Source organism: Sorghum bicolor, chromosome 3 (assembly GCF_000003195.3).
Source record: "Sorghum bicolor cultivar BTx623 chromosome 3, Sorghum_bicolor_NCBIv3, whole genome shotgun sequence".
NCBI classification, from domain to species: Eukaryota; Viridiplantae; Streptophyta; class Magnoliopsida; order Poales; family Poaceae; genus Sorghum; species Sorghum bicolor.
In genome coordinates, this window is record NC_012872.2 from 57,607,227 (window position 1) to 57,625,040 (window position 17,814).

General features: G+C 46.2%; 3 protein-coding genes across 3 annotated transcripts; 2 read left to right on the forward strand and 1 right to left on the reverse strand.

Moving 5' to 3' along the window:
* LOC8054951 (probable indole-3-pyruvate monooxygenase YUCCA1) lies at positions 353-3,419 on the forward strand. The gene is made up of 4 exons (XM_002455999.2): positions 353-1,380; positions 1,782-2,030; positions 2,338-2,460; positions 3,064-3,419. Exons 1-4 carry the CDS (start codon positions 700-702, stop codon positions 3,277-3,279), a joined length of 1,269 nt encoding a protein of 422 aa, XP_002456044.2. The 5' UTR covers positions 353-699; the 3' UTR covers positions 3,280-3,419.
* On the reverse strand, positions 6,760-8,540 carry LOC8058232 (molybdate transporter 2). Its single transcript, XM_021455112.1, has one exon. It carries the CDS (start codon positions 8,289-8,291, stop codon positions 6,897-6,899), a length of 1,395 nt encoding a protein of 464 aa, XP_021310787.1. The 5' UTR covers positions 8,292-8,540; the 3' UTR covers positions 6,760-6,896.
* Positions 12,823-15,135, forward strand: LOC8054952 (pentatricopeptide repeat-containing protein At1g08070, chloroplastic). The gene has a single exon (XM_021455849.1). The coding sequence runs from the start codon at positions 12,957-12,959 to the stop codon at positions 14,280-14,282; it is 1,326 nt and encodes a 441-aa protein (XP_021311524.1). The 5' UTR covers positions 12,823-12,956; the 3' UTR covers positions 14,283-15,135.

Here is a 17,814-nt window from a genome sequence, read left to right on the forward strand (position 1 = left end):
CTCCATTCCACTTCCACTTCCACTAACAAATAGCCCATCTGTCCCTGAAAGATTTAATTCCTAAAGTTATTTTAAATCAAAATTTTAAAATCTAGACCAAACTTATAGAAAAAACGTTAAGATTTATAGTATCAAATTAGTATCATTAGGTTTATTATATAATATATTTTTATAAAATACTTATTTTATGTTATATATATTGATATTTTTTCTATAAAATTTATCAAATTTTAAAAAATAGACAAACATAAATTCTAAGAATTAAATCTTTCGGAGGACACCGGAGCGAGACAAACATAAATAAATTCTAAAAATTAAAGCTTTCTCAGGACACCGGAGTGTATTGAAAAAACAAACTCCCTTCCAATAGTACTACTAGTACCACTACTACAAGCAGCTAGCACAACGACGTCGGGAGGGAGGAGCAGGAGAGCACTGCGTTCCGTCTGCGCGCTGTGCAAAGTCCGCAAGGCGTTGAAGCGTAGCGCAGTACTCCTACTCTTACTACGTAGTAGTACGTGCTCTACACCCAAACCCCTATAAAACCCCTTCCACAGTAAAACCAAACCCCAAGAGCACTTGTCATCGCACGGTAAAAAAAAACCGCAGCCACACACACACACGCACGCACCGGCCGTCCGGCGTCCGGCCAGCAGCAGGCTCGCTAGCTCCAAAGTCCAAGCAAGGGCGGCGCGCGCGATGGACATGGACGACGACATGGCGCGGCAGCAAGAAGAAGAACAAGGCCGCGCGCGCGCGGCGTGGGTCCCCGGCGCGGTCATCGTCGGCGCGGGCCCGTCGGGCCTTGCCGCGGCGGCGTGCCTGGCGGCGCGCGGGGTGCCGGCCACGGTGCTGGAGATGTCGGACTCGCTGGCGTCCACGTGGCGGCACCGCACCTACGACCGCCTGACGCTCCACCTCCCCAAGCGCTTCTGCGAGCTGCCGCTGCTCCCGTTCCCGCCGGGTTACCCGGCGTACCCGTCCAAGGACCAGTTCGTGGCCTACCTGGAGTCGTACGCCGCGGCGGCGGGCGTGGCGCCGCGGTTCGGGTGCCGCGTCGAGGAGGCCGCGTTCGACGCGGGCGCCGGGGCGTGGGCGGTGCGCGTGGCGGGCGAGGGCGAGGGGAGCGGCGGCGAGCTGCTCCTCCTGGCGCGGTGGCTGGTGGTGGCCACGGGGGAGAACGCGGTGCCGCGGACGCCGGACCTGCCGGGGGCGCCGGAGAGGTTCGCGGGCCGCGTCCTGCACACGTGCGACTACAAGTCCGGGGAGGAGTTCGCCGGGAAGAAGGTGCTGGTGGTCGGGTGCGGCAACTCCGGCATGGAGGTCAGCCTGGATTTGTGCCGGCATGGCGCCACGCCCTCGATGGTGGTGCGCAACACGGTAAATAACTAACTACTACTAAACTTTTGGCCGTGCTTACTCCTACTAGAGCGGCGGACTTATTGCTACTCATTTGCTTGGGACCCGTCCTTTTCTTTTCTACTATATACTCTCCGTTCCTTGTCTTTGCTTTGGACAGCCAAAGTACAAGTGCTAGCTGCGAGTTTTGTGCCATCCTGCTCGAGCACTTTCCCCCTTGGATGCATGATTGTTGCTGTGTTTTATTGTGCGCGTCGCACTTGCGATCTTGTTTGGGCCGCATGCTGCTTCATCGTGCATGGTCATATTTGGCGACGCTAAGCATAATTAGACGGCCTCTAGTAGTACGGTGTTTTGGGATGTCTCTGTCTTGTCGTCCCATGTCGTTCTCAGCACTCACCCACTCAACTCGCGCATTGCAGGTTCATGTGCTGCCGAGGGAGATGCTGGGTGTGTCGACGTTCGGCATCGCCATGGCGCTGCTGAAGCTGCTCCCCGTGCAGGTGGTGGACCGGATCCTGCTGGCGGCGGCGCGGCTGGCGCTGGGCGACACGGGCAAGCTCGGGCTGAGGCGTCCCAAGACGGGGCCCATCGAGCTGAAGAACCTCACCGGCAGAACCCCTGTGCTGGACGTCGGGACGCTAGCCCACATCAAAACCGGCAAAATTAAGGTTAGTAGTGTGCTAGTGGCTACTGGCTAGTGCCAGCCCAGCCTGCCTTTGCTTTCACCAAAGGAGCAAAGCAGCGCACCACGCAGACGCAGAATTTTACACATGATGATGACCGGTCAAACACCATGAGAATTTGAGCCGCCCGGGCTGGGGGGAGGGAGCCGTGGGCCTCTTCTGCCATGGCAGCCCGGAGTTAAGGCTCACTCACACACACACATTTCTGAGAGTCTGATGAAAAATGCAAATGCTTCGTTGTCCTTTGCTGATGCGAAACACATGATGATGATGATGATGGATGGATCGCCAGGTAGTGGGAGCAGTGAAGGAGGTGACCCAGCGCGGGGTCAGGTTCGCGGACGGCAAGGAGGAGCAGTTCGACGCAATAATACAGGCCACGGGATACAGGAGCAACGTGCCGTCCTGGCTCAAGGTAAAATTCCCCCTCCATCTCTTCAGTCTTCACCTTCCTTCCTTCCTTCCTAGTACTAGTACTACTGCTGCTGTGCGGCAACGACACGCGAGGGGAGGGAAGAACTAGAAGTGATGAGTGACGGAAAAGGACTCCTCGCTTGTGTTGTGTCGTTGTTCGGCGAGGTGTTTGCTGGGGGCCTGGCCTGGCCGCGCTCATGCGCCGTTCACTTCACCCCCTGTTCCGGCCATCCTGCCCCGTTGCCCTTCTCGTGTATGCCGGGCGCGCAGGGGCAGCCAGTGCCCCGCGCGTTGCTTTCTCCCTCCCGAAGTGTCCCTCCCGCCAAGTGATCGAGTCAGTGACTCACCCCGGGGGGTATGGGCGCGTGCACAGGACCAAGGGCCCAGTCGCCTGCCTCGGCGCCGGCCGGCGTCCTCCCTCATCACGAGGGTGACGACGACGGCGGCGGGTATACGGACTCGAGACTTTGTTTGGATATAGTACACTTCACTTGTTCACTTTGGGTCCAGCGGATATACTTCAATTATATTTACGGCGTTGCTCCTGAGCATTATTATTATTATTATTATTATTATTATTTATAAAAAGAACCATACTTTGCAGGATGGAGGTGACGTGTTCACGAGAGAAGGGATGCCGAGAATTCCATTCCCCAACGGCTGGAAAGGGAAGAACGGGCTGTACACCGTCGGGTTCTCGCAGAGGGGGCTGCTCGGCGCCTCGGCGGACGCCCTCAACATCGCCAGAGACATACATTCTCAGTGGAAGCAGGACATGATGAGCAGACCCGCCGGTAACAAGTATTGTGCTTCAATGTAAAACGATAACAATGCTGTGTTGACTGATGGATTGACCCTCGTGTAAATGTACAGAACCCCAAGTGGTTTATACTATTGATGTCTCCAAAAGGTAGCATTGTGTATGTACTGCTACATGACAACATGGTTTTTGTTCGCCCAGCAAGTGGTCAACTTGAAAGCCCCTTTAGACAGAGAATCAATCGATCTAGATATGGCTTCTAGACGTGCCTAGTTCTAGTAGGATTTTGATACGAGAGCAGCTTCCTTACGGGAGAGCAGGGGGGGCAACGTGATTGAGCCAAAGTGGCAATGTTTGATAGTAGGTCTATCGGTGGACATGGGCTTCATCTTTTGGGCCAAAATTAGTGAGGGTTCCTCGGCCATGACTTGGGTCACGACCCTAGAGGCTCTAGGCCCAAGCCCACTCCTGTCCCTAGATCCAGCATCTATTGCTGGCAGGAAATCCCATAGGCTATCTCTGTAGGCCTAATCTTGGATGGCCATCGCAACAAAGTCTTAATTCTTAAAGGCCTTCGTACTAGTCAAAGGCTGGAGACATCTTGGCATCTACTCGCTTTTTTTTTTGCCTCTCATTCTATCTCTATGGATAGTGTAAATTTTATGCTTGTTTCTACAAGTGAAGACAAAGACATCATCAACCGCTTCCAAGCCATCAAGAATCGCAAGGTTAAAGCAACGTTATAATATTTTGTACGTTTTGTATTACCTATTAGTTTGTTTCTTGCATATTTTAGAGCTAATTGCTTTAATTATTGGTAGAGTACTACTCTAATCTAAACTATATTTACAATCAAGGGACCATCTAGGTTAAAATTTGGCTCCGCCACTCAGAACATGTAACTTAAAATCAAGGGACTATAAAATAATATTTTTATAACTATTGCGTGCCAAATTGTTGTGTTGAAGGTGTGGTTTGGTTTCTTGTGGTGGAACTTGTCCACCCTAGTTCAAGTCCTCGACTTGACATAGGTGCTCGTATTTTTCTGAATTTAGTGGTAGGCGACGTCTCTATCAACAACGATGTGTCTGTGGTGACTTTCTGAATCTCGAAATCTACTGGTTTAATCTTTCAGAGGTGCTCATAGCGATAGGCTTAGCGTATGTGTGTTCGTAGAAGTGAGTGTGCCTACGTATTTGGACGTCTATGTTGTACTGTTTAATTCTCAAAAAAAAATTATGATCTTCAGGGATGTTTGAAATTGGTTCACTCCACGTTTTTAAGTCTCACTTCACCTTTTTAGCTAAATACTTTTAGCTCCACGTAACTTTGCTCAAAAAAATGGTGGAGTTATAAAAGTATCAAAATAATATTTTAAAAACTCTATTTTTTATAAAGTTACTTTACTGTGGAATTCGTGAAACAGTCATAAAAATATAAACACCCGCTTCATCAAGCATCTTGGCCACCCCACGATGGACAATGATGCAAAAAAAAAAAAAAAGTCTGCGTTGCGAGAGCAACCGGATCATCCGCGTGGAAGACCACCGCCTCATCGGCATCGAGGTATCGGCCTCTCCAAGGGAAGCTTTTTTCAGAAAAAAAGTGTTTGATAAAATAGTTTTAACAACTACTTTATGTATAGACGAGGAAGAGAAATAGGGGATGAGAGCTAAATTAAACTACTTTTTTTAGTTCATCCCAACTCATTTCTTTATGAGAGGAGAACAAAAATAGATTCATCCATAAAGTTGTTTTAGAAATAAGTGTTTGGCAAAAAAAATTGCCCATGAAGCTGTTTTGAGCTGTACCAAACAGACTCTTAGTTCTAAAATTTTTAAGATTTTCCGTCACATCGAATCTTTGGACGCATGTATCGAACATTAAATATAGACGAAAACAAAAATTAATTTACAGTTTATCTACAATTTGTGAGACAAATCTTTTAAGCATAGTTAGTTCTTGATTAGACAATAATTATCAAATACAAACAAAAGGGCTACAGTAGCCAAAATCAAAATTTTTCACAAATTAAACAAGACTTAAAGAAACTATATGTTAACGCGATTTGGTAAACTCATTTCCCTAAGGCCAGTCTCCATATATATTTTATAGAAGTTATATATATATTAAATAGATTGACACATCACCAAAATAGAGCTTTTACATGTATCAAAGAAAAGAGTGAAGAAAAATGTTTTATGGAGACGAAATGAGTGAGCATTGTTTCCAAAATGTTAAAAATCTTATGAAATCCCTGCTGAGAATCTTTAGATCATTTCATCTCGTGCGTGTGAGAGACATAAGTGGGACCACAAAAAGCTAAAAATAACACATAAAACTATGCTGATGAAACTATACACTCGAAGAGACCGTTTTATATTAAGTTTCATGTCTTGAAAATTAGAAGATAAAACCTTCCATTGAAACTGGCATGATACTATATGCTTGGAGAGTCGGAGCACAAGGGAGAGGCAGTAGTGATGGCGTTTGTGTCCAACACAAAACTTCTCGGGATGCACAATGAAATCTTCAAGAAAAAGTGTACATTAGTTCAATGGTCTAATCGTGGAAAAAAATTATGATAGGTTAATTATTGTATTCTTGAATTGTATTAAAAGTTTTATAACTGAGTTATTTAGTTGTATACTTGTTAAAAAGTATTTATAAATCTATAATTGTATTATATATGATTTAATGAGTATAAAATTTTTACTATAATTTAAGCATATAATAATTAGCCTACTATAAAAAATTTACCATAATTGGACCATAAAAATTGCAGGTATGAATTAAATATAGAAATATTTATCTAAAGTTACAAAAAAGATCTATATTAAGGCATGCCTATTATATGTTTACAGTTTAGATCTTCTCATGCAAAGTCCAACAAAAATAGATTTTTATTTATGATTCTTTTGTGATTTACTATATTTTTTTCAAAGATTTTATCGAAATAATAAATAAATAATAAAAGATAAAATCATCTTTGAAAACTGCTTATAACTGGAGAAGGAGGTAAAACAAATGGTTCTAAAAATTTAGAGAGGTGATTTACATGATTTTAGTGAAATCAAGATCGAGAGAAGTATCGTAGACCTTTTTTCAATCTTTTAACATCACATGGCGAGCCTCACATCGAATGGAGTTGGAGACCTTATTGTAGACTGAGATGACACTCAAGTACTTCGAGGGCCATGGCCCATGGCCCATGACCACAGAGGAAAGTTTGACCGGTATGTCATGCAATCGCGATAGCCTGCCTGTCGCATTCACGGTTTGTGGCCTTTTATAAAGAGAGAAGATATGGATATTTTCACAATATACTCCTAAGAGCATTTCAAGAGATATTTTATATATTTTCTAATTTATGAGAATAGAGATTTTTAGTGAAAAAATACCATTCAGCGACATCTTGAATATAGAAAAGATATTGATATTTTTACAATATACAGCTAAGAGCATATCAAAAGACTTTTTATATCTTTTCTAATTTATTACAGATTTTAGTTAAAAAACCTCCAATGATTCTTACTCAAATTACTCTGTAAATGATGATTTAGAGAGTAGATTTTATAAAGACTATTGAAGTTGCTCTTACAATATATTGTTTTCATCTAAGATAATATCTTTTCTGTATATGTACATACAAATATTGCCTGTGAAAGTGATTTTGATCAAGCATCTTGGTCGCCTCCAGCTTTGTTCCCGGTTTGCCGCCGGCCGGAGCCCCAACGGCCGACCAGTGCTCGGCAATCCACGTCCCTGAGGCGAAGCAGCAGGTACAAAACAATCCCGGAGATGAAACCCAGCGCGGCGCTGGAGCCCGTGAGCGAGACGCCGGCGCAGATAAGCATGACGAAGGACTCCTCCTTGGTATCCATGTCGCGCGACGCCATGGCGAGCTCGATACCGGAGAAGAGCAGCATGACGCCCAGTATCCCGATTGGGAACTGCCCGAGGATCGTCACGAACGAGTTCCCGAACACGAGCCCCAGCGCCAGCTTGCCGATGGCCAGGAACACCACGGACGCGCCGCTCCGGCCGCCGAACCGGTACTGCCCCGCCAGCCCGCCCGCGCCGTGGCAGCACGGCATGGCGCCGAACCAGCAGCCGACGAAATTCATGAGGCCGACGCTCACCGACACCCGCGCCGGGGAAAGCTCGGCCCGTTCCGGGAACAGATCCGACGAGAGCTTGCACACCGCAATGACCGAGTTGAGCACGGACAGGGGAAGCTGCGGCACGGCACCTTCCCAGAACCCGATCTTGAAATCGTCCCAGGTGATCCCGACGAACCGCAGAGGCGACGGCCCGAAGCGAAGGCCTCGCAGAATCGACGGGTCACGCACGAAGCAGAGCACGAGCCCGAGCGCGAACACGATGAGCGCCGCCGGGACGCGGCTGCAGGAGCGGCGGCGGCGACGGACCACCGTGCCGTCGTCGACTGCGACGACGTCCTCGTCGTCGCCGGAGCCCGTGGCGAGGATGATGAAGAGCAGCGCGGCGAGCGCGAGGACCAGGCCGTCGAGGCCGAGGAGCGGGCGCGCCGCGGCGGTGGAGGCGGAGGAGGAGCGCGAGAAGTCCTGGACGTAGCGGACGTACTTGACGGCGGTGAAGGCGAAGGAGAGGCCCTGCGAGAGCTGGACGCCGCGCACGACGGGGAGCGGGAGGAGGCGGTAGATGCACGTCATGAGGCCCGTGGCGCCGAGGAACAGCAGGATGGCGGCGACCGCGAGCCCCGCGGCCATGATCTGCGGGACGGTGAGGTGCGCGGAGGAGAGCGCGACGGCGGCGATCGACTTCATGGGCTGCACGGGCATCGGGATGCCGAAGAGCAGGCCCGTGGCGAAGTTGTAGAGCGCCGTGAAGATGAGCGTCGTGCCGAGGTCCAGGTGCGACGCCAGCGACAGCGCGAGCACGATCGGGATGTAGGTGCCCAGGTCGCCCACCGCGCCGCCCAGCTCGGACCACACGGATGTGTTGAGGCGGATGCTTGAGGGCAGGAACCCGAGGCGGCGGCGGCCGCTGGCCTCGCCGGGGAGGAGCGGGTCTGCGGCGGCGGACGCCATGGGTGGTTGCAACGACTTCCTTGGGATATTGATATTTCCCCTGCACGTCTATGACCAGTGGTGGATGTGGATGCTGGATGGTTGCGCTCCACTTGAGCTCTCTACTCCTAAAATACAGCACGGCAGCTGTTTTCAAGAATTTAGCGAAAGATGCGATCTTGATGCTCTTTCTTTAATATAAGTACGATTTATGGTGATGGTTGATCAGCCCGAAGGACTATGATGAAATTGATGGAGCTTTTGAGAGCTGAAACAGTACCAATGGCAAGTGAAGTGATACATCTCAGAGCAGGTGGTGGCGTTGCAGCCGTGAACTTTGAAGCTCTGTTCACTCTCCATAGGACTCAGAAACAATTTCTTTTTGATTGAAGACTCTGAAACAATTTAGCAAGATCAGGCATTGTTTAGTTCCCGGAAATTTTTTTGGCTTTAATTACTATATAATATTTCTGTTTGTATTTGATAATTATTGTTCGATCATGAATTAGCTAGGCTCAAAAGATTTGTCTCGTAAATTACAGTCAAACTGTATAATTAGTTTTTGTTTTAACTATATTTAATGCTCTATACATGTGTCTAAATATTTGATGTGACGAAGAATTTTGAAAAATTTTAGAAATTAAACCAGCCTCAATAATAAAGACAAATGTTTGGCTATAAATCAAGTTATAAGAGTCAAATTATACAATAGTTAGTCTTTTATTTGACTACAAAATTATTTTATTACTATACCTTTCCATTCTCTTTCCTATTAGGGTGCCCCAATGGTTCCCAAATAGTTAGTAGAGAAAGAATTCTATTGGCTATCAAGAAGAGATTAAATAGCTAACAACGACCAAATAGCTAATCTAATACGATATTCTGTAAGCAACTCTCTCATACCTCACATTACTCTCTAGTACAGTGTTTGTTTTTTCAATATTTCTAAGCTTTATTTAGCTAGCTATTTGCAAATTGACATTGAGGATGCCCTTACTCCTCATATATATCTCTATTGAGATTCACTACTGTCTATGTTTCCATGCCTAGCTTGTTGGATGCATGAGGCCACTCTCAATGAAGGTTTCATGGAAGTTTTATATACATTAAATATGCTGACATGACACTATACTGATGAAGAGAGATATGATGAGAGTATAGATAGTTTCATGAGGATGAAACTCTTCTACACTATTTTCAGAATATAAATGTTTTGAAAACTGAGCCATAAAACGCTTTTTGAGATTGGTTTGAGAGCTAAGCTCTCTTTTCTCTTCTTCTTTCTATCTTGCACATCAACAAAAAAAAACGTAGTGATTAACTTGACTATAAACTAATTATTGTATTTGCTCTTAGGTAACCTGCTGTCTTTTTCCAGATTCTAAAAACGTGAGATCTTTGTGACTTGTGACTTTTGGGATGGTGTAAGGCCGGGACAAATTTTCTTCTGTTCCTTTCGGGCCCATGCTGTGAGCCAATTGTAATCATCGTTTGGATCCAAGGACACTAGTAATGGGCAATGGCTGAAACACGTGGACGTGTCAAGCGGCTCTTCAAGCTGCCAGGGGCGCAAGTTAACAATGTTGCGTGGCCACTTGGGAACTTATGTCACGTCACGTGTTGAGTGCGTGATAGCATGCATGGCTTGCCTGGTCACCGAATACACAGCACCATTCCAGGAGCCGTAGCAGGTTAGCACCATTCCAGGAGCCGTAGCAGGTTGGTGCATCCTCCTTGTGATGGTCTTGGTCTCTTCTCCGCGGTACCTTTCTATCGTGTCGATATCATTGTCGCATATGCAGTGATCGTGATGGAATTTACTCGCCGGCTTTACCATTTGGATTCCTCCCCCGCTGGATGTTCATACTTGTGAGTTGTGGCAGTGTTTCCTCCGTCGATCATAAATACTTTATTCAAGTGTCTATAAGACTTCAAGACAGATTAAAGAGAGGATAAATATGCAATCAGATCTTAACCAGTATTATCCTAAACATTAAATGGTAAGTTGCTCACTGTCAATTAAATAAAAACGGCATCTTTGAGATCACTTTAAAATATACTTTCTAGATCATCATTTAGAGTTCTTTTTCTACATCTTTTTCACTCTTCAATGGCTTTTCTTTATTTTATTCTCAATTTTAACTAGCGAGAAATCAGCAATAGAGAATGACTACCTTTTTTTAAAAAAAACTCGGATATTCATTACTCAAACTCTAACTAATCATAAGCGACAATTACACGAATATTCTCAGGAAAAAAACTTAACTCCTTCCCCTTCGACTAAAGATGCAAATGGGGCGGCAGTGGCTAACTCGCTCCACGTCCGTCAAGCCACAAAGACTTCATGGGCCGCATAATAGTATGCGGCAAGACGTGGGTTCAACTAGCCCACTTATTAGCATATTCACATACACACACAAGCAGACACACGTGGTGGCTTAGGTTGCATCTCCAACCGCCCAGGCTCACAGTGTGTCTTGCGACTTTGGTCTGGTCATGCACCGTCGCATATCTTCCATGGCGAGCCCACGCGCACCGCCTCCACATGTGAGCTCGGCTACACGCCGCCTCTGTTGTGAGCCCGGCTGCACGCCGCCTCCATCGTGAGCCTAGCCGCACGCCGCCCTGCACCTTCCCCATTGCGTGCTACGTTGCGCCTCATCCACTAGGGAGCCGGCAACAGTGCTGCCATGCGCCACCTCCGCCAGCGAGCTCGTCTACATGCCGCGCCTCTTCGTCAATGCGGAGGTCGTGTGCCGTCCCTCTTCGTCAACACATGGAACTCCCTGCTCAGTGCTCGTGTTCGCCATGGCGACGCTCACTTCTCCCACCTAAGGATGGCAACGGAGCGGATTGGGATCAGGTGAAGTCTCTGTACATCCAAACTCAAAATCCGAAATCAAAACCCGAAATCGCACCGAACAACGATTTGGGTGATAATCCATCCCCAAAACCAAACCCGCGGATACATGAAACCCGAATAGATATTCAAAACCCGCTTTCTATGGCAACATAGTAATAACAATAAAGACTTTCTATACACATATACATGATATATATACACATATTTACATATATAAACAAGAGGCAATAAAAATAAATATTTTTATGAATTAGCTTAGAATAAATTTAATAATCTAAGTAAGCAAATTATATTAGCATACTATAAAATATGAAATTTAATTCTAATGATTTATTTCCGATATCCATTGGATATCCACGGATGAAAAATCAAACCCGAAACCGAACCTGATAGATTTCGGGGCCCCGAACCCAAAAACCGTAGGTAAAAGATCATTTCCAAATCCAAACCCACGAATATCCGACCTGAAACCACGCCACTGTCATCCTTGCTCCCACCCAATGTTGGACATGCTGATGTGGGAGAAGTGAGCGTCGCCATAGCGAACATGAGAACTGAGCAGGGAGTTCAACGTGTTGATGAAGAGGGACGACATGCAACCTCCGTATTGACGAAGAGGCGCGGTGTGCAACCGAGCTTGCTGGCCATGGCACCACTGTCGTTGGCTCCCTAGTGGAGGAGGCGCAACACGACACGCAATGAGGAAGGTGTAGGGCGGCATGCGGCCGAGCTCACGATGGAGGCGGCGTGCGACGGGCTCACAGCGGAGGCGGCAAGTGGCAGCCTCGCTGGTGGAGGCAGTGCGCGCAGGCTCGCCATGGAAGATATGTGGCGACGCGAGACCAGACCAAAGTCGCAAAGACGCACTGTGAAGCCCAGACGGTTGGAGATAAAACCTAAGCCACCACGTGTGTTTGCTTGTGTGTGTGTGGATGTGCTAATAAATGGGCTATCTGAACCCGCGTCTTGCCGCATACTATCATGCGGCTGCTGTGGGCCTCGCCACATTAGCCCATGAAGTCTTTGCGGCTTGGTAGGCGTGGAGCGGGTTAGCCACTGCCGCCCCACTTGCATCCTTAGTCAGTAGAGTTGATCGCTCACATTGCAAGCTGAGAGTCTGTTTCCAGTATGAGGTTACCAATGCCCAGGTCGATGGCCATTTGGATCTCCGAGAGGCATGCGACAAATTCTACATGGAGTATATTTAACACATGATTTGTCTTCCCTCTCCCACCTGTTACCACATCTAGGCCCGTCGCATAGGGGGGTGCAGGCAGTGCGACGACCGGGGGCCCATAGAGCTAGGGGCCCATGGGTATACCCTTATGTAGTACGGGTATTCAGGCCATACAGCCATACAGGCATACGACCCTTTGCTTGTCGTGCATGTCTATGTGCTATGCTAGATTCTGATCCAAGCAAGGCAGAAAACAATATATTCTATTCTAGCATGAGCTCTTGTCACGACTCTTCGTTTCACAATCGCTGAATATGACTTTCTTCGTGGTCGTGGTGACGGCCCGTCTGTATAGCGATCGATATTCTCTATTTTCTCTCAACTGAATCTTGCATGTTTTGTTTGTCGTCTCTATGACTATGATCCACTTATCCTTTCGGCCATCAGAACTATGATATATGATTACTAGAGTTCATTTATCAATTATAGGAAATTAGGAATATAGGCATATGGCTTGATCTAATTATCGATCGTCATATTGAAACATAAGATTACAGGGCCTTTGTCTTGCTTGCATAAGCGCGAAATTGTTGAGACGGCCCTTACCACAGTTCTGTTTGAGGCAGTACGGTGGTGGTATGCGGCCATGCGTTACCTCTACTTCCGCCCCAACGCACGCCATGCCTGCCCCCAGCGCCACCCACTCCTCACTCACCTCGATGCCTGCTCCTCGCGGGCCCACCTGGCGGAGCTCCACGCCCGCCTCGTTCGCGCCCACCTCGCTCCCGACTCCGCCGTGGCGGGCCGGCTCGTCGCGCTCCTCGCGTCACCCGCGCTGGGTGACGACATGCGCTACGCTCGCATGGTGTTCGACGGAATATCCCAACCAAACGCGGCCGTCTGGAACTGCATGATCAGAGGGTACACCAACCACGGCGCGCCTTCGGACGCGCTTGCGACGTTCAGGGCCATGCTTTGGAGAGGGGTCTCCCCTGACAGTTACACCATGGCTGCAGCTGTGTCTGCGAGCGCTGCTTTTGCCAACTGGCAGTGGCGAGCTACTGGAGACGCAGTCCATGCCATGGTTCGGAAGATTGGGTGTGCGTCGGATCTGTTTGTCATGTCAGGTCTTGTTAATCTATATGGCACTTTCAGAAGCGCCGAAGATGCAAGGAAGGTTTTTGTGGAAATGCACGAGAGGGATGTGGTGTCTTGGACGTCGATGATCTCAGCTTTTGCTCAATGTGGTATGTGGGATGATGCTTTGAGGTTTCTTGCTGAGATGCAGGCAGACGGGATTAGTCCTAACAAAGTCACGGTTATTAGCCTGCTTTCTGCTTGTGGGCACACACAGACTGTTGACAAAGGCCGGTGGGTGTATGGTCAGCTTAGTGAATATGGCATTGAGCCTGATGCGGATATAGGAAATTCAGCCATTAGCATGTATGCGAAATGTGGATGCATGTCTGATGCTCTGCAAGTATTTAGGACTATGCCTGTGAGAAGCACTAAATCATGGAACATACTGATTGACGGATTCGTGCAAAATCAGAGGCATAAAGAAGCACTAACAGTGTTTCAGGAGATGATATCAACCGGCTTAACTCCAGATGCAGTAACACTTGCAAGTGTCTTATCAGCATGTGCTCAGCTTGGTGATCTCCAGCAAGCGAGGGATGTCCACAATTACATAAAAAATCATGGGATCCATTGTGGCACCCTTCTTACAAATTCTTTGATTAACACATATGCCAAATGTGGCGATATGGTAGCAGCCAACGTGGCTTTCCAGACTATGAAACAAAGGGATGTTGTTTCATGGACAACTATGGTTTGTGGTTATGTGCATGGGCGTCAATTTACAGCAGCCTTCGAATTTTTTGAAGAGATGAAGAGTGCAGAAGTTGTAGCAAGTGAAATGGCACTGGTTAGTCTACTCTCTGCATGTTCACAGCTTGGGGCACTTGATTAAGGTAGGGAGATTCACTCTTATATAGAAGATAAGAATGTGAGAAAAGATGTATGCCTTGAAAGTGCCCTAGTCGACATGTATGCAAAATGTGGCTGCATCGACATTGCTACTGAAATATTTAGTAAAATGCAGCATAAGCAAACCATCACATGGAATTCTATGATTGGAGGGTTTTCAAGCAATGGACATGGGAAAGAAGCAGTCCAACTCTTTAACCAAATGCTAAAACTTGGACACCCCAAACCTGATGGCATTACTTTTAAGGCAGTTCTTGGTGCTTGTGCTCATGTAGGAATGGTTAATGAGGGGCTCCAGCACTTCTATTCCATGTCGAGCTTTACAATTGCCCCTGATATCGAACACTATGGTTGCATAGTAGACCTCCTAAGTAGAGCTGGACTACTAGAAGAAGCATTTGAGTTCATCAAGAATATGCCAATAGAGCCTAATCCTGTAATTTGGGGATCACTTCTTTCAGCTTGTAGGTTTCATCACGAAATTGATTTAGCGAGGAGAATTGGGCAACACATAACTAAGTTAGCTCCTAATGATGTGGGGGCACATGTGCTGATCTCAAATTTACATGCTGAAGGTGGTCAGTGGGATGATGTACAGGAAATAAGAGAGCAGATGGGAAGCAGGGGTATAGAGAAGTCTCCTGGCCATAGCTCCATCCAAGTAGAAACATTCATAATGTAGTTTAGCAGTAATATGATATCTGCCTGTAATACACTACTGACAGGAGCAATGCTAACCAGTGTAGTTTCTGATCAACTGGGCATGAGACCTCACATTTCAATTTCCATTGACCTGTGCACATGTGATTATTATTCTTGTATTATTTTGGGCTCAACACTGGGTAAAGTATTATGTCAGACACGTCTTTTAACAGCTGAATACTCACACTTAACAATGTTGCGAGTTCAGCTGAACTTATCTGTGGTAGCATGACTTGGACAACCTTTACGTGCATAACTGAAGCTGTGACGAAACAAAAGACATTCGATATGAAATTTAGAACATACCTGTTCAGTTCCTAGATAATCAAGGGTTCTGAGTTTTTACTCAACGTATGTATCAGTAGTTCCCAATTCTCATCCTCTCTGTGTTTGAGTTATGGATATATTATTGAACAATCATCTTACTTTAGCCCTTGTACAATTGATTTCTAAAGACTGTTCATTTCAGTTGTTCCAAATAAATTATCATTTGCATTTTCAACAATGGCACTGTTCAAGGCTTCAAGCAGTTCACATTCTTCCATTATCCAAGCTTACAAATCCAAATAAATGACTGCTGAAATTAGAGGCAAAGCTACAACCAGCACCCTCTGTACATTGAACTTCAGAGTTGGCATTCTTCCAAGCTGCCATTGAGGTAAGATATTTGCACACATTTCATCAATCTCCAATTTTTCTATGTCGCTTATGAAGTGTGAGCTTCCATTTTGGATATTGTATTCATTTTTCATATTGCTGGAAACGGTACTTAGGCTTTCTGGAGGGCAATGTTTTCCTAAACGCTAAACGGTAAACAGTCGGTCACCTACCGTTTAGCCATTATTCGGGCTAAACAGTCCATTAAACGGGCTAAACGGTCAATTAAACGGACTAAACAGATGATTAAACGGAAACGGTGTACCATTGTTTAGCGTTTACACGGCGTTTAAACGGTCTAAACGGCCGTTTAGGCGAACAGTGCTGGAGGGTGAAGGCTGAGATTAAAGGCAAAGCTAATCAAGAGGTATGGGTTAATGAACCTCTCATCTGTCTGGCAAACATCTCTAAGGTTTAATAATTTGTGCTGAAAGTAAAAAAGAACAGTAATTTCACAAACTTACCAATACTTTGTGCCCATTTCACAAACCCACCACCTCACAAACACAACAGCTTTATGATTATTCTTTTTTTAATGGCACTAGGCCACTAGGGCAGTTGGCATGTTCATGGCCAGCTAGGCCCATGCGTCTAAGTGCCACTGACATGTGGGCTCGATTATTCGTGGAAGAGAAACAGTCACAAAATTGTTTTATGAGAAGACAATCCAAAATAGTAGCTGATTTTGTGAAAGGGGCACAAAATATGGTAGGTTTATCACTCCCAAGATATTTGGAGTTATGTGGAATTTACTCTAAAAAGAATTTGGACTCAACTAAACATGCATGTTGAAGAAACAATATCCATAGGAGTTTGATAAGCTCTATTTGGATGTTCCGAAAACTCAGGAATTGTAACACTCTGGTGTTAAGCAAATTAAAACATGACATGTCATCATGAGCATTGCATAGTATATTTGTTAAGTACACCCTGATGCATTAACTTAAAATAAGTTTAATTTGGATGAATGTGTTTAGGAATTAAAGTGTGCTTATTTTTGTGTGTGAATGCTTGTGTTGGTATTTAAAACCCTAGTGTGAAAGGTTTCCGAGAGCTTAAGGGGGGAAACCCTGATTTTAAAACCTTGGATTTGCCCCCTTTTGTGCAATTCAAAAACCAAACAAAATTTGAGGTTGAGTTCAAAAGCAAAGTTGTAGGTCTTGTCAAGATGTACAACTTTGGTGTATTGAGTTTTTGGAGTTTCAATACAAAATTTAAAGTAATTTTGAAAATACAGTTTTCCAGAAAGTGTCCCCTTTTCCAATTTGAATCCCCAATTCAAAATCTATTTGGAATTTTGAAAAGTGGTCAACATGAAAGTTGTAGGGCTCAAAAAGTTGAACAACTTTCATGTTGAGAGTTTTTCAAGTTGTTATGCAAAATCAAAAGTAATTTTGGAAGTTCTGATTTGCCTCAATTCAAAAATTTGACTTTCTTTGAATTGAGTTTGAATTTCAAACTGTTTGGCTCAAATTCGTCCTTTTCCATTTAAAATCAGTTTTGGACCCTTAAAGATGTTTTGTAGCATTCAAAATTCTGAACATTTGATATTTTGGCATATTTTCACTTTCTATTCAAATTTTCAAAGTAATTTGAGTTTTCAGAAAGGGTACTTTGGGGAAGAGGGGGATAAGCTTTGGCTTCTGTTCATGGCGGTGGACATCCGAGTCCAGGGCGGTGAATGCCAGCGCACGGCCACCGTTTTACCTCGTCCAAGCGCGTGCTCGCGTCCGTGGCGATGTGGAGCAGCTGCTGGTAACCTGGAGCGCGACGTGTCTTTCCCTCTTGCGCTCGCCGACACCATTTTCGCCACCGGAGCACCGAGGAGCAGCACTTCGTCCCAATCCAAATTCGTCGTCCTCGCTCCCTTCCAACCCACCAGAGAAACACCAGCAGCACCGCCCTGAACTCCGCTATCTATTGCGTCCCTGAGCACAAGCGCTCGCCCCTCCTAGGTCGCAACCGAGCCGCTTCTCTCCCAACTCCGGTCGAAGCGCCGCCGCGAACACCTCATCGCGGCTAGGCCTGCTCCAAGCTCCTCCACCTCCGTCGTTTGCTTCGCTGAGATCGCGGTGAGCCGCCGATTCTTATGCGCTACCTCATTCGCGTTCTACTTGCTCGATGTGGCCGGCGTTTGCTCGGCCGAGGTGGCCGTC